Source organism: Nerophis lumbriciformis, linkage group LG04, assembly GCF_033978685.3.
Source record: "Nerophis lumbriciformis linkage group LG04, RoL_Nlum_v2.1, whole genome shotgun sequence".
Lineage (NCBI taxonomy): Eukaryota > Metazoa > Chordata > Actinopteri > Syngnathiformes > Syngnathidae > Nerophis > Nerophis lumbriciformis.
The window spans coordinates 50,800,001-50,817,275 of record NC_084551.2 but is presented as its reverse complement, the minus strand read 5'-3'; the positions used below and the strand labels follow the sequence as shown (position 1 = coordinate 50,817,275).

The 17,275-nt window shown below is 41.9% G+C and overlaps 1 protein-coding gene across 1 annotated transcript in view; it reads right to left on the bottom strand.

Moving 5' to 3' along the window:
• The window catches only part of LOC133603496 (neural-cadherin), a 422,478-nt gene that overhangs the window by 110,475 nt on the left and 294,728 nt on the right, over nt 1-17,275 (bottom strand). The window contains exons 17-19 of the mRNA XM_072913050.1: nt 15,160-15,287; nt 14,897-15,083; nt 9,033-9,176 (exon numbers count right to left, since the gene is read on the bottom strand). Coding sequence (XP_072769151.1) covers nt 9,033-9,176; nt 14,897-15,083; nt 15,160-15,287 — 459 coding nt within the window. The remainder of the gene's footprint in view (nt 1-9,032; nt 9,177-14,896; nt 15,084-15,159; nt 15,288-17,275) is intronic.

Sequence of the window (17,275 nt, the reverse complement as noted above, 5' to 3'; positions counted from 1 at the left end):
GTCTCCGCTCGGGATGGTCTCCTGCTGGCCCCACTATGGACTGGACTCTTACTATTATGTTGGATCCACTATGGACTGGACTCTCGCAATATTATGTCAGACCCACTCAACATCCATTGCATTCGGTCTCCCCTAGAGGGGGGGGGGTTACCCACATATGCGGTCCTCTCCAAGGTTTCTCATAGTCATTCACATCGACGTCCCACTGGGGTGAGTTTTTCCTTGCCCTTATGTGGGCTTTGTACAGAGGATGTCGTTGTGGCTTGTGCAGCCCTTTGAGACACTTGTGATTTAGGGCTATATAAATAAACATTGATTGACATTGATTGATTGAACTTGTTTAAGTTGGAGTCCACGTTAATCAATTCATGGTAAAAGAAAGGAGCTATCCAATAGCGCCATTGTGCCAAGCAAGCTTAAACGCCATCTCCAAACGAAACACCCTTCCTTTCAAAACAAGCCGATGGACTATTTTTGTACGCTTACGTACAAACAATGAGCAACTTTTCAGAGAAAAACCTCAAAGGTAAACGAGAGAGCCCTCAAAGCTAGCTACCTTGTTGCTGAATTCGTAACTAAATCAAAAAAGTCCCACACAAACATTAATACTGTGAGCTTGTAAAGTTTCACACTAGGTGAGTATAAATACATTTACAAACTATATTATTACCGTAACTATATGTATTATATACTGTGTTAGAGTGTCATTTTGTGTCGTTTTGGTTGGTGGTGTTCCGCAGGATTTTGTAAATGTAAAAAGTGTGCCGCGGCTCAAAAAAGGTTGAAAATCACTGGCATAGATGATGTTTTACAGATCATCTTCAAGCCGCTTTCTGACAGTCGCTTCCGGATGCGGGCGGTCTTATTTACGTGGCTCACCTTCGGCAGCGTCTTCTCCCCGCCATCTTTGTTGTAGCGGTGTAGCGTGCAAGGACGGGAGTGGAAGAAGTGTCAAAAGACGGAGCTAACTGTTTTAATGACATTCAGACTTTACTTCAATCAATAACGGAGCAGCATCTCCTCATCCGGAAACAACAACAACACCGGAAATTTGTCCCGTGAAAAAACGTCCGACCGGAACTCTCTAATAACTAAAGTTCCTTGGGTGAATAATGTAAACTCACTACACCGGTATGTTTTAGCGCTTTCATGGTGAGTTTACTGACAGATATAAGTAAGAACTTTACACTACTTTATATTAGAAATGGCAACAGTGGAGGATGAATGTCCCATAACAAGAAGAAAGTGTCATGTCTGTGTGATCATGTTTTGTTTTAGTCATGTTCGGTTTTGTTTTTGGACTTTTTGTGCACTTTTGTTTTGTTTTGTCACCATAGCAACCCATTAGTTTTCACCTGTCACGTCACGCACCTGTTTCACGTTTTGAGTCACGCACCTGTTTTCGTTAATCATGTAGGAAGTATTTAAGTTCATTGCTTTCAGTTCGTCGTCCTGGCGAAATCCCGGATTCATGCCCCTGTCACACTTTTACCTCTGCGCACTTCATGCCATGTCCAAGTAAGTTTTTTTCTATTAATGCCACAGTTAGTGTTTTTTGTTTAATTATTCACAGTTTTTTGCCCACGTGCAAGTCTTTTTGTTTCGTTAGTCAAGTTTGTACATCCGCCTTGAGCGCGCTTTTTGTTCCTTTGAGTGTTATAAATAAATATGTATTTACCTTCACGCCATGACCAGTCCAGCTTTACTTGCATCTCGGGAAAACAAACACACCATAGTCCTCGTCTTGACAGAAAGAGAAAAATCACTATTGTGTTAGATCCACTATGGACTGGACTTTCACTATATTATGCTAGATCCACTCGACGTCCATTGCACAAAGCGCCTTAGAGGGGCCATGAAAGCACTAAAACATACCGGTGTAGTGAGTTTACATTATTCACCCAAGGAACTTTAGTTATTAGAGAGTTCCGGTCAGACGGTTTTTCACGGGACACATTTCCGGTGTTGTTGCACTAGTGAGCCACTGATAAGAAGATGCTGCTCGGTTATTGACTGAAGTAAAGTCTGAATGTCATTAAAACAGTTAGCGCCATCTTTTGACACTTCTTCCACTCCCATCCTTGCACGCTACACCGCTACAACAAAGATGACGGGGAGAAGACGCTGCAAAAGGTGAGCCACGTAAATAAGACCGCCCACAAAACGGCGCATCCGGAAGTGACTGTCAGAAAGCGGCTTGAAGATGATCTGTAAAACAACATCTATGCAACATTTTGACCAAAGAACCACCATTGCATGTTATGTAGACCACAAGGAAGTCTTTTACATTTGGAAAAAAATCATAATATGACTCCTTTAATGCGCCTTATAATCCGGTGCGCCCTATGGCATACTTGCCAACCTTGAGACCTCTGATTTCGGGAGGTGGGGGGGCGTGTTCGGGGGTGGGGCGGGGGCGTGGTGAAGAGGGGAGGAGTATATTTACAGCTAGAATTCACCAAGTCAAGTATTTCATACACACATATATATATAAATAAAAGAAATACTTGACTTTCAGTGAATTCTAGCTATATATATATTTTTATTTTTTATTTTATATATATATATGTATATATATATATATATATATATTTTATTTTATATATATATAAATGATAAATAATAAATGGGTTGTACTTGTATAGCGCTTTTCTACCTTCAAGGTACTCAAAGCGCTTTGACACTACTTCCACATTTACCCATTCACACACACATTCACACACTGATGGAGGGAGCTGCCATGCAAGGCGCTAACCAGCACCCATCAGGAGCAAGGGTGAAGTGTCTTGCTCAGGACACAACGGACATGACGAGGTTGGTACTAGGTGGGGATTGAACCAGGGACCCTCGGGTCGCGCACGGCCATTCTTCCACTGCGCCACGCCGTCCCAATATATATATATATATATATATATATATATATATATATATATATATATACATACATACATATATTACTTTATATATATATGTATATATATTGTTAAGGGTTGAATTGTCCATCCTTGTTCTATTCTCTGTCACTATTTTTCTAACCATGCTGAACACCCTCTCTGATGATGCATCCTGCTTCGTCTCCTTGTTGTGTGCGCAGTTGTGCACTGCACTCTCTAAAAGCCCTAGATGTTATTGTCACATATGAATGTACAGTAGATGGCAGTATTGTCCTGTTTAAGAGTGTCACAACATTGCTGTTTACGGCAGACGAACTGCTTTACGATAGACAAAAACGTGACTGCTGTTGTGTGTTGTTTCCGCGCTGGGAGGACGTTAATGAAACTGCCTAACAATAAACCCACATAAGAAACCAAGACCTCGCCCTCCATCATTCTACAGTTATAACGTGATTGGGCAGCCATGCTGTTTATATTGTGGGAAAGCGGACGTGAAAACAGGCTCACTCAGGTCCGCCTGAATTTCGGGAGATTTTCGGGAGAAAATTTGTCCCGGGAGGTTTTCGGGAGAGGCGCTGAATTTCGGGAGTCTCCCGGAAAATCCGGGAGGGTTGGCAAGTATGCCCTGTGGTCCGGAAAATACGGTACTTCTAAATCACTAATCCTCGCCTCCGTGGTGACAAATAAAGTACGTTTCTTACAAGTATCATCCCTGCAGGACCAGGAATAGCTAAACATGCTTCACTACACACCGTAGGAAGATACGATAGCTAACCGCTAACAGCAAGCTATTCAATCAATCAATCAATCAATCAATCAATCAATGTTTGATTGATTTGATTTAGATTTATTGGTCCCCGTTGGGGAAATTCATTTTCACTGCCGTACATTTGAACAATAGACATTACACATCACAAACAAAAATAAGAAAAAGACATAATACATGACCAACACATTTACAGGCTTGTCAGACAGCTCGGCCGGGCCTGCTGATTAGGGCGGCTATAGCTGCAGGGAGAAGGCTTTTACTTATATAGCCCTAAATCACGAGTGTCTCAAAGGGCTGCACAAGCCACAACGACATCCTCGGCTCAGATCCCACTCAGCTCGCGCTCCTGAATGTAAACAAATGACATGGGTGGATCTGCACAGACCTCTATTGTAACACTACTAAGTACAAGAGCCGTATATAGTTGATATTTTTATTATCACAAAATCTTTTGTCATTTTCTTAATGTTCATAAACCCATGACATACGTCCCTGGACATAGGACAGGGGTCGGCAACCCGCGGCTCCGGAGCCGCATGCGGCTCTTTGATCACTCTGATGCGGCTCAGCAGCTTACTTGCTGAACCCCCCAATTTTCCCGTGAGACTTCCGGATTTCAGTGCCTCTCGCAGAAAACTCCCGGGATTGATATTCACCGATTTTCACCCTTAAAGCTATAATAAGGGCGTGCCGTGATGGTACAACATTTGACGCCCTCTACAATCTGTATTGACAGCGTGCCAGCCCAACACTTGTTATACAATATACATCTTCTGCTTGAACACGTAAGTGACAGCAAGGCATACTTGCTCAACAGCCACACAGGTTACACTGACGGTGACCATATAAAACAACTTTAACACTCTTACTAATAATGCGCCACACTTTGAACCAAAACCAAACAAGAATGACAAACACATTTCGGGAGAACATCTGCACCTTAACACAACATAAACACAACAGAACAAACACCCAGAATCCCATGCAGCCCTGACTCTTCCGGGCTACATTATACACCCCTGCTACCACCAAACCCCGCCCCCACCCCAAGCCTGCTCCCTCACACATCAACCCCCTCCCCCCACTCCCCCCCCTCTGTGCGTCAGTTGAGGTGGGCGGGGTTTGGTAGCGGGGGTGTATAATGTATCCCGGAAGAGTTAGGGCTGCATGGGATTCTGGGTATTTGTCCTGTTGTGTTTATGTTGTGTTACGGTGCAGATGTTCTCCCGAAATGTGTTTGTCATTCTTGTTTGGTGTGGGTTCACAGTGTGGCGCATTATTAGTAAGAGTGTTAAAGTTTTTGTTTTTTTTATACCGCCTCCGTCAGTGTGACCTGTGTGGTTGTTGACCAAGTATGCCTTGCTGTCACCTACGTGAGCAAGCGGAAGCCCCATATAAAGGGTGGTTGATCAAGCACGCTGGCTGTAGTGAGTGCTATATGCTGTACCATCACGTCGCGCATGACGCTGAGCCATTCATTTAAAACCAGCGTGCCGCACCAGCTTTCAAATTCCACATAAAGGTGTGGGCAGCGTGTCTGAGACCCCTGGTTTATACAAAGCAAATAAAAAACTTTGTATACAGTGTTATTTTATTTAAAATTTCAAAAAAAAATTGCGGCTCCCATTGGGGGGGTTGATGTGTGAGGGAGCAGGGTTGGGGTGGGGGCGGGGTTTGGTGGTAGCAGGGGTGTATAATGTAGCCCGGAAGAGTCAGGGCTGCATGGGATTCTGGGTGTTTGTTCTGTTGTGTTTATGTTGTGTTAAGGTGCAGATGTTCTCCCGAAATGTGTTTGTCATTCTTGTTTGGTTTTGGTTCAAAGTGTGGCGCATTATTAGTAAGAGTGTTAAAGTTGTTTTATATGACCACCGTCAGTGTAAGCTGTGTGGCTGTTGACCAAGTATGCCTTGCTGTCACATACGTGTGCAAGCAGAAGATGTATATTGTATAACAAGTGTTGGGCTGGCACGCTGTCAATACAGATTGTAGAGGGCGTCAAATGTTGTACCATCACGGCACGCCCTTATTATAGCTTTAAGGGTGAAAATCGGTGAATATCAATCCCGGGAGTTTTCTGCGAGAGGCACTATAATCCGGAAGTCTCACGGGAAAATTGGGGAGTTCAGCAAGTGAGCTGCTGAGCCGCATCAGAGTGATCAAAGAGCCGCATGCGGCTCCAGAGCCGCGGGTTGCCGACCCCTGGTTTAGTGTTTTAGACATTGGAATGTGAAGAAGATACATCCCCCTCCTTGCCTTATCGGTGTTGGGGAAGGGAGAGGCATTCCTTTCTGGGGGGGACTGCTTTCCTTTTCAAGAAGTAGTTTTTTTCCGTTGGGATGTTAGACCATCCCGAGATGACGGTATGACTGTATTGGTCTGGGCTGGTTCTCCTGAAGCTTCAGTAACACTTGATAATATTCCTATTCTGTCTTGATGGTCCTTCTTACTCAGCATATATGTCATCGAAAGAACTTGGGATTGACCAGTGACTTTTACTTCCCTGGGAGGGAAGTCTGGTCAAACGCAACATGACCTACGCCTCGGAGAGTCCGAACAGTTGACGTCAACGTGGTACCAACGTGTTTTTCGATAGGCCGGAGAACGAGAAACAAGCAAATGTCACTTTCCTTCACTTGAGGCTGCGAGTGAAAGCAAACCCGACGTCATTAAGACGAGGAGAGACGGAGCGAGCAACGCTTGTTTTGTTGATTTGGGCCCTCCTGCTGCTTATTGGCAGAGAGTGGAGGAGGACGAGGAGCGAGGGACAAACACAAACAAAGAGGCAAACATCAAAACTATCTGGCTCAAGGGAGCGGCGACGGCGCTCGCTAACGAGCAGCGGCAGGGAGGTGACGGCTGCCGGGTTTCATCGCGCAGCTTGGAGAAGGTCGACGGAAACCAAGTTACAAAAATATACTTATAGGGGACCTAGGGTGATTTTAATCTCTATCTACACGTCTTTAGATAATATGTATTGGATATGCAGGCCTCAAATCTGAACTTTTTAAGGTCAAGGCATATATTAGGGCGCCATGGCAAACATTATTTTCTTTCGAGGCAGGAGATATACACTGCAAAAACTGAAATCTAAGTAAGATTAAATATCTCAAATAAGGGTGATATTTGATTATTTTCTGTCTGATAAGATAATTCTTCTCACTAAGCAGATTTTATGTTAGAGTCTTTTACTTGTTTTAAGGGTTTTGGTCCTAAATGATCTCAGTAAGATATTACAGCTTGTTGCTGAGATTTTATGACCTATATTGAGTAAAACATGCTTGAAATTAGAATATCAAGTGTTGCAAAGCTGTGTCATCAACACTCACAAGTATAAAACTACATTTTTAAAGTAATAATTTCTTATTTCAAGCATGAAAAAAAAATCATGATGCCGAGCGCATATCATTATGTCAAGATAATGGCACTAGCAGCATTTACTTCATTTAATGATATTTTTCAACATATTGAGCAAAAAGGTGTCTTTTTTTTAACTACCAAGAAAAGTGCACTTGTTATTAGTGAGAATATACTTATTTTAAGGTATTTCTGGGTTCATTGAGGTTAGCTAATTTTACTTGTTTTGGAAAGTCTTGACAAGCCAAATTTTCTTGTTCTATTGGCAGATAATTTTGCTAAGTTCAAATAAAATACCCCTCATTTTTGTATATTTTTTTCTTGTTTTTGAACGCTGTTAATATCTGCTTACTTTCTCTTTTAACGTGTTCTATCTACACTTCTGTTAAAATGTAATAATCACTTATTCTTCTGTTGTTTGATACTTTACATTAGTTTTGGATGATACCACCATGTGAGTGTGAATGTTGTCTGTCTATCTGTGTTGGCCCTGCGATGAGGTGGCGACTTGTCCGGGGTGTACCCCGCCTTCCGCCCGATGGTAGCTGAGATAGGCTCCAGCGTCCCCGGCGACCCCGAAGGGAATAAGCGGTAGAAAATGGATGGATGGATGGATGGATAGTTGGGAAAGGTGGCAATAAATACTGATAAAGTTGAGGAATGCTCATCAAACACTTATTTGGAACATCCCACAGGTGAACAGGCAAATTGGGAACAGGTGGGTGCCATGATTGGGTATAAAAGTAGATTCCATGAAATGCTCAGTCATTCACAAACAAGGATGGGGCAAAGGTCACCACTTTGTCAACAAATGCGTGAGCAAATTGAACAGTTTAAGAAAAACCTTTCTCAACCAGCTACTGCAAGGAATTTAGGGATTTCACCATCTACGGTCCGTAATATCATCAAAGGGTTCAGAGAATCTGGAGAAATCACTGCACGTAAGCAGCTAAGCCCGTGACCTTCGATCCCTCAGGCTGTACTGCATCAACAAGCGACATCAGTGTGTAAAGGATATCACCACATGGGCTCAGGAAACACTTCAGAAAGTCACTGTCAGTAACTACAGTTGGTCGCTACATCTGTAAGTGCAAGTTAAAACTCTCCTATGCAAGGCGAAAACCGTTTATCAACAACACCCAGAAACGCGGTCGGCTTTGCTGGGCCTGAACTCATCTAAGATGGACTGATACAAAGTGGAATAGTGTTCGGTGGTCTGACGAGTCCACATTTCAAATTGTTTTTGGAAACTGTGGAAGTCGTGTCCTCCGGACCAAAGAGGAAAAGAACCATCCGGATTGTTATAGGCGCAAAGTGTAAAAGCCAGCATCTGTGATGGTATGGGGGTGTATTAGTGCCCAAGACATGGGTAACTTACACATCGGTGAAGGCGCCATTAATGCTGAAAGGTACATACAGGTTTTGGAGCAACATATGTTGCCATCCAAGCAATGTTACCATGGACGCCCCTGCTTATTTCAGCAAGACAATGCCAAGCCACGTGTTACATCAACGTGGCTTCATAGTAAAAGAGTGCGGGTACTAGACTGGCCTGCCTGTAGTCCAGATCTGTCTCCCATTGAAAATGTGTGGCGCATTATGAAGCCTAAAATACCACAACGGAGACCCCCGGACTGTTGAACAACTTAAGCTGTACATCAAGCAAAAATGGGAAAGAATTCCACCTAAAATGCTTCAAATGTTGGTCTCCTCAGTTCCCAAACGTTTACTGAGTGTTGTTAAAAGGAAAGGCCATGTAACACAGTGGTGAACATGCCCTTTCCCAACTACTTTGGCACGTGTTGCTGCCATGAAATTCTAAGTTTATTATTATTTGCAAAAAAAAAAAAGTTTATGAGTTTGAACATCAAATATGTTGTCTTTGTAGTGCATTCAATTGAATATGGGTTGAAAAGGATTTGCAAATCATTGTATTCTGTTTATATTTACATCTAACACAATTTCCCAACTCATATAGAAACTGGGTTTGTAAGAGAGGGGAAGAGTCCACTGACCTTCGTCTTCATCGTTGGCGGTGACGGTGATGAGCAGGTAGCCCACCTCCTTGTCCTCCTCCACGCTCACCTCGTACACCGGGCGGGCAAACGTCGGAGCGTTGTCGTTGACGTCGGTGACGAAGATCCTGACGTACGCCGTGTCTGAAACGGACGGAGCTTTGATCAGGAACATAAATCAATGAATGTTTATTTATATAGCCCTAAATCACCAGTGTCTCAAAGGGCTGCACAAGCCACAACGACATCCTCGGATCAGATCCCACATAAGGGCAAGGAAAAACTCACAACCCAGTGGGGACGTCAATGAGAATGACTATGAACATGCGAGGTGGCGTTCTGGGAGTGTTCCTGTTAGAATAATTGTTTGTAAGATATCACAAAAAACTTTGAGTTCCAGGCAAGAAGACAAAAGCTGTCTTTGAAACCTACCAAGAAGAAGGCTCGTAAAACTCTACTGTGCAAGGGGGAAAGCCATGGGAAATTATGCAACTTCACCTAATTGGTCCAAAAAATATCTTTTGCAAATCAATAACTATAATAATGTGCCCCTGTCTAGTGTCTGTGCCGTATCGTGCTTGGCAGGGTAACCATGTAGTACTCCAGTAGATGGCAGCAGGTAGTTAATAGCTTTGCAGAAGTCGGAACGCGTCGAGGATGGTTTGTCGTGATCCCAATATGCAGAGCACAGCGGGAGATAGTGTGAAGGTAAAAAGGTACGTAATGCTTAAAACAAAAATGAACAAAAGGCAAGTCTTGTAGGAAAAGGCACTGAAGCATAGGGATGGCTATGCAAAACGTAAGTAAAACTGAACTGGCTACATGCTTAACAAAAACAGAATGCTGGACGACAGCAAAGACTTACAGTGTGTGTCCGTACATGACATGACAATCAACAATGTCCCCACAAAGAAGGATAGCGTCCGCACAACTGAAATAGTCTTGATTGCCAATACAAAGCAGGTCAGGCAATAGCACTCAAAGGAAGACGTGAAGCTGCTACAGGAAAACACCAACAAAACAGGAAGGCTCACCAAAATAACAGCGCAAGACAGGAACTAAAGCACTACAAACTAAAAAAAAAGACAACCTGGTGGATTTTCATTTTTTAACATTTCTGCTGGTGGAGTGCCTTCGTATTTTTTCAATGAAAAAAATGTGCCTTGGCTCAAAAAAGGTTGAAAAACACTGATCTAGGGGGCTTATATAGTGGGAGCATATCGGCGATATACTTCGGCCCTAGACCATGTACCGTATTTTTCGGAGTATAAGTCGCACCTGCCGAAAATGCATAATGAAAAAGGAAAAAAAACATATAAGTCGCACTGGAGCCCGGCCAAACTATGAAAAAAACTGCGACTTATAGTCCGAAAAATACGGTAGTGATTTATATGTGAGCAGGAGGATTTTGAAATCAATTCTCTGATGTACAGGGAGCCAATGTAAGGATTTAAGAATTGGTGTCATGTGCTCACATTTTTTGGTCTTTGTTAGAACTCTAGCAGCAGCGTTCTGAACAAGCTCCAGCTGCCTGACAGTTTTTTTTGGGAAGACCTGCAAGGAGACCATTACAATAGTCTAGCCTCCTGGTAATAAAGGCATGTACAGGTTTTTCTAAGTCTTGAGCTGACATGAGCCCTCTAAGTCTTGTTACATTTTTGAGGTGATAGTAGGCCGAGTTTGTTACTGATTTGATGTGACTGTCGAAATGTAAATCAGAATCTAAAATAACCCCAAGATTTCTGGCTTTATTTGAGGTTTTCAGGGACAGTGATTGAAGGTGTTGGGATGATTTTAAACCATACTTGCCAACCCTCCCGGATTTTCCGGGAGACTCCCGAAATTCAGCGCCTCTCCCGAAAACCTCCCGGGACAAATTTTCTCCCGAAAATCTCCCAAAATTCAGGCGGAGCTGAAAGCCATGCCCCCTCCAGCTCCATGCGGACCTGAGTGACGTCAGGTGCGCAACACCACGTAAATCGTTGGCCAACCAAAAAGTAACCCCAGTACGCTATAGCCAACATTCACCAGGAGATGGCAACAGACAAACATAGATCACTCTATTACATTCCTCCCCTTTTAGAAATGTATAGAAGTTACTCAAAATAAATAAACAACCCAACCAAAAAATGCAGCAGCTCGATTAAAGAACTGTACTTAAGCCACATTCTTTTCTTTTTTTTTTTTTAGTACTGAACTCTTAACCCTCATTTGTAAAAAATAACATGCTTATTATACAAACAGTATTTGTACACCTTTAACACAGATTTTTATACTGTCTTCAGAGATTCAGTTTTTTTGGTGGTACTCGAAACCTTTCTGGGTACCTGCGAAAGGGTGTTCAGCATGGTTAGAAAAATAGTGACAGAGAATAGAACAAGGATGGACAATACAACCCTTAACTCAACAATGAGTAGATGAGTGTTATGTGTGTGTATATGTGTCAATAAATGAACACTGAAATTCAAGTATTTCTTTTATATATATATATATATATATATATATATATATATATATATATATATATATATATATATATATATATATATATATATATATATATAGCTAGAATTCACTGAAAGTCAAGTATTTCTTATATATATGAAATACTTGACTTGGTGAATTCTAGCTGTAAATATACTCCTCCCCTCTTAGCCCCGCCCCCAACCACGCCCCTGCCCCACCCCGACCACGCCCCCTCACCCCCCACCTCCCGAAATCGGAGGTCTCAAGGTTGGCAAGTATGTTTTAAACCCTTCTTTTTTAGCACCAAAAACAATTTATCTCAGTTTTATCTTCATTTAGTTGTAGGAAATTCTGGCACATCCGGTGTTTGACTTGCTCAATGCACTGGCACAGAAGATCTATGGGGCGATAGTCATTTGGTGATAGCGCTACATAGATTTGGGTGTCATCGGCATAGTAATGATGGTCAATGTTATTATTTTGCATGATTTGTCCTAGTGGGAGCATATAGATGTTAAATAAAGTCGGCCCCAGGATAGAACCTTGGGGTACTCCACACGTTACGTTGGTTGGTTCTGATACAAAGTCACCAATGGAAACAAAATAGTTCCTATCTTGTAGATATGACTTGAACCAGCTTAAAACTGTGCCTGAGATCCCCACCCAGTTTTCCAACCTGTCCAAAAGTATTGAGTGGTCAACAGTGTCAAATGCAGCACTGAGGTCCAATAGCATTAATACTGAAGTTCTGCCAGAGTCTGTGTTTAGACGGATGTCATTTAGAACTTTAAGAAGGGTCTTCTCTGTGCTATGAAGAGGTCGAAATCCTGACTGGAAGTTGTTGTGGCAGCCAGTAGAAGCCAAGAAGTGATTTAGTTGTTGGAGGACAACTTTCTCAATTATTTTACTTATGAATGGTGGATTTGAAATTGGTCTGTAGTTGTTGATAACAGATGTATATAGGCTCCGCTTTTTTAGAAGTCGTTTAAAGGGGAACATTATCACAATTTCAGAATGGTTAAAACCATTAAAAATCAGTTCCCAGTGGCTTATTATATTTTTCGAAGTTTTTTTCAAAATTTTACCCATCACGCAATATCCCTAAAAAAAGCTTCAAAGTGCCTGATTTTAACCATCGTTATAAACACCCGTCCATTTTCCTGTGACGTCACATTGTGAATACAAACAAACATGGCTGAAATAACAGCAAGCTATAGCAACATTAGCTCGGATTCAGACTCTGATTTCAGCGGCTTAAGCGATTCAACAGATTACGCATGTATTGAAACGGATGGTTGTAGCGTGGAGGCAGGTAGCGAAAACGAAATTGAAGAAACTGAAGCTATTGAGCCATATCGGTTTGAACCGTATGCAAGCGAAACCGACGAAAACGACACGACAGCCAGCGACACGGGAGAAAGCGAGGACTTATTCGGCGATCGCCTTCTAACCAACGATTGGTATGTGTTTGTTTGGCATTAAAGGAAACTAACAACTATGAACTAGGTTTACAGCATATGAAATACATTTGGCAAGTATGGTTTGTACTTGTGAACTATTCTATGGACATTTTTGAGTCAAAATGTAGAGCTTGGTTACGACCAGCAGAGGTCGTATCTACAAACCCCGTTTCCATATGAGTTGGGAAATTGTGTTAGATGTAAATATAAACGGAATACAATGATTTGCAAATCATTTTCAACCCATATTCAGTTGAATATGCTACAAAGACAACAAATAACAAATCACTGCACTGATAAACATTTTTTTTTTTGCAAATAATCATTAACTTTAGAATTTGATGCCAGCAACACGTGACAAAGAAGTTGGGAAAGGTGGCAATAAATACTGATAAAGTTGAGGAATGCTCATCAAACACTTATTATTAACATCCCACAGGTGAACAGGCTACTTGGGAACAGGTGGGTGCCATGATTGGGTATAAAAGTAGATTCCATGAAATGCTCAGTCATTCACAAACAAGGATGGGGCGAGGGTCACCACTTTGTCAACAAATGCGTGAGCAAATTGTTGAACAGTTTTAGAAAAACCTTTCTCAACCAGCTATTGCAAGGAATTTAGGGATTTCACCATCTACGGTCCGTAATATCATCAACGGGTTCAGAGAATCTGGAGAAATCACTGCACGTAAGCAGCTAAGCCCGTGACCTTCCATCCCTCAGGCTGTACTGCATCAACAAGCGACATCAGTGTGTAAAGGATATCACCACATGGGCTCAGGAACACTTCAGAAACCCACTGTCAGTAACTACAGTTGGTCGCTACATCTGTAAGTGCAAGTTAAAACTCTACTATGCAAGGCGAAAACCGTTTATCAACAACACCCAGAAACGCCGTCGGCTTCGCTGGGCCTGAGCTCATCTAAGATGGACTGATACAAAGTGGAAAAGTGTTCTGTGGTCTGACGAGTCCACATTTCAAATTGTTTTTGGAAACTGTGGACGTCGTGTCCTCCGGACCAAAGAGGAAAAGAACCATCCAGATTATTATAGGCGCAAAGTGTAAAAGCCGACATCTGTTAGTGCCCAAGACATGGGTAACTTACACATCGGTGAAGGCGCCATTAATGCTGAAAGGTACATACAAGTTTTGGAGCAACATATGTTGCCATCCAAGCAACGTTACCATGGACGCCCCTGCTTATTTCAGCAAGACAATGCTAAGCCACGTGTTACATCAACGTGGCTTCATAGTAAAAGAGTGCGGGTACTAGACTGACCTGCCTGTAGTCCAGACCTGTCTCCCATTGAAAATGTGTGGCGCTTTATGAAGCCTAAAATAGCACAACGGAGACCACCGGACTGTTGAACAACTTAAGCTGTACATCAAGCAAGAATGGGAAAGAATTCCACCTGAGAAGCTTAAAAAATGTGTCTCCTCAGTTCCCAAACGTTTACTGAGTGTTGTTAAAAGGAAAGGCCATGTAACACAGTGGTGAACATGCCCTTTCCCAACTACTTTGGCACGTTTGCAGCCATGAAATTCTAAAAAAAAAAATAAGGTTTATGAGTTTGAACATCAAATATGTTTTCTTTGTAGTGCATTCAATTGAATATGGGTTGAAAAGGATTTGCAAATCATTGTATTCCGTTTATATTTACATCTAACACAATTTCCCAAATCATATGGAAACGGGGTTTGTATTTTTTACGAACCTTTGTCCTTTGGAAGCAGTGGTAGCCATGTGGTCGGGGAGGGTCCAAAATAAAAGAAGGAGGTGTGCAATATTTTGGCAGAGCGTGCTGAGATACTGTAAAGGGTACAGTGTACAGACGACTCTCCTCAATATTGAGTCCAAATTGAATTCTGTCTCTGTTTAATTCTTTGCCTCTTGTCTTGTTTAATAGATGTCATCAGTGTTTGAACCTGACAGTTACCAGTGTTGGGCTGGTCCTGCTGGCCCGGTCTTGCCGACTCGGAGCCGTCCTGCGACTGCACCTCGATCAGGTAGGAGGCTTTCTGCTCGCGGTCGAAGGAGGCCCGGGTGGTGATGGCGCCGCTGCGTCGGTCGATGCTGAAGAGCTGCGAGTCGCCGCTCTCGTCCTTCAGGATGGTGTAGCGGACCTGGACGGAGGAAGAAAGACATGCTGACGTGAAGACGCCGGAGGTGGCGGTCGTGGCGTTTCGGGGGCGTTCTCACCATGCCGTGCAGGCCCGAGTCCAGGTCGATGGCCGACACCTGAGCCACCGACGTGCCGACCTCCGCGCCCTCAGGAACGGTGGCCTCGTAAGTGGACGAGAGGAAGAAAGGAACATTGTCGTTCACGTCTGCACAGAAATTAACAGGGGGAGATTTGATCATGAACGCGTCACAATGACTCACTCTGATGAAAAAACAACAAGCGGAATAGTTAGTCGTCTTTTTAATCCTGCACAGAGCCTACAGAGTCCACAGTGAGCGCAGCTCAGCCAATTCCGCCCTCTGATGTTGTTTGTTGTTCATAACCCATCAAGCCTCTCCTCCACCTCCCCTCCATCCACCAGCGACAGATGCTGAGCCGCCAGCAGGAGGCGGTGTGAATGGAGACCACCACCCGTCCAGATTTCACTTCATGACCGTTCGCGCCCTCATTATTTCCGTGCATTACACTGCAGCTCGTTAGCTCGGCTTTTTGTTCTTTGTCTGCCGGACGCCAGGAACGATAACTATTCACCAAAACAACTAACGAGCGCTCAAAGAGTAAAAAAAGAAGAGGAAAGCAACTTTATTCTCAGTTAAACATCCAGACACACTTCAAGTTGGATATATTTGCAGTTGTTTTGGCCCTAAAGACGTGATTAATTGATCTGTGGACTTGAAAGTACAATCATTTATATTATTCATACACTACATACATACAAATATACACACACACACACACACACACACACACACACACACACACACACACATATATGTATACATATATATATATACATATATTATGTATACATATTAAGGCTGCAGCTAACGATTATTTTTCTATCGATTAATCTATAGATTATTTTTTCGATTAATCGGTTAATCTATAGATTATTTTTTTCGATTAATCTATAGATTATTTTTCCTTTTACCGATTATTTTTTTTTATTTAAAATGAAGATGAAAAAATAAATGTTGGCCAGTTTTTTCAAAAGGCATGACTTTTATATACAAAAAAAAAAGTATGGCCACTCAGTCAACATTGACAACAACATGACAAAATATTCTGTAACAATGTAAACATTTAAAACTTTTAACATTTAACAAAATTAAAAGTAGCTTATTTGCTTTTTAATGTGCAAATATAAAAGTAAACATCCAGTGCAAATCTTAATATTCTGCAATAGTATAAGCATTTCTAAAGTAAAAGTATCGCTTATTTTGCTTTAAAATGTGCAAAAATAAAGATAAACATCCAATACAAAAAAGTGCAAAACGAAATATTCTGTAACAGTGTAAACATTTCAACAAAAGTAAAAGTATTGCTTATTTTGCTTAATAACACAACAATGATAGTATGATTAAAGTGAAAGTTAATTGTTGGTTTGTATATAGTATATGTAACTGTTAATGTTGTAAAAGGTATTTGCACAACTAATTAACGTTAGCGTTAAAGAGGAGCGCGTCTTTGTAAACACTGAACAGGCATGCCAAACGCGCCTCTCAGAGCGAAACAGTGTTTTAGTTTATGAATTTACAACGCAGATACAAATGACACATTCATGATTTTGTGTAATGATGACAATGTATACTCACGCGGACGATTGACTAGTTGATGGTGATGGCAAGAACGCTGCCGGGTGTTTTCTTTTCAAATGTTCCTTCATAGCCGTTGTTCTGCTATGATAGGCCATTTCCGCTCGACACAGTGTGCATACAACAACTGTCAAGTGTTTTGCTTTTTTCGCTGTGCTTATCCCACACTTGAAGGGATGTACCAATGCTGAATGTGGCTTCTGGATTTCACTCAAAAGACCAGACCGTAGTTACTTTTTCCTTTTATTTTCCTTTAGTTTGCAACAGTTTTTCCAACAAAGAAACAGCTTCTTTTTTCTTCTTTAGTCTTTTTAGCAGTCTTTAGCAGTGTTAATAGACTTTAGTTTCTTTAGCTGTCATTAGCTGTCTTTAGTAGCCTTTAGTAGCCTTTAGCTTCTTTAGTAGGTGAAAAACCTTTAAGGACAAAACACCACAAGATTAACATGCTGTAAAAAATCAATCAATTATCAATCCCATAATTTACAACTATTAATTAGCTATCAAACTCTTAACCATTAAACAAGTGCAAGAAAATGGA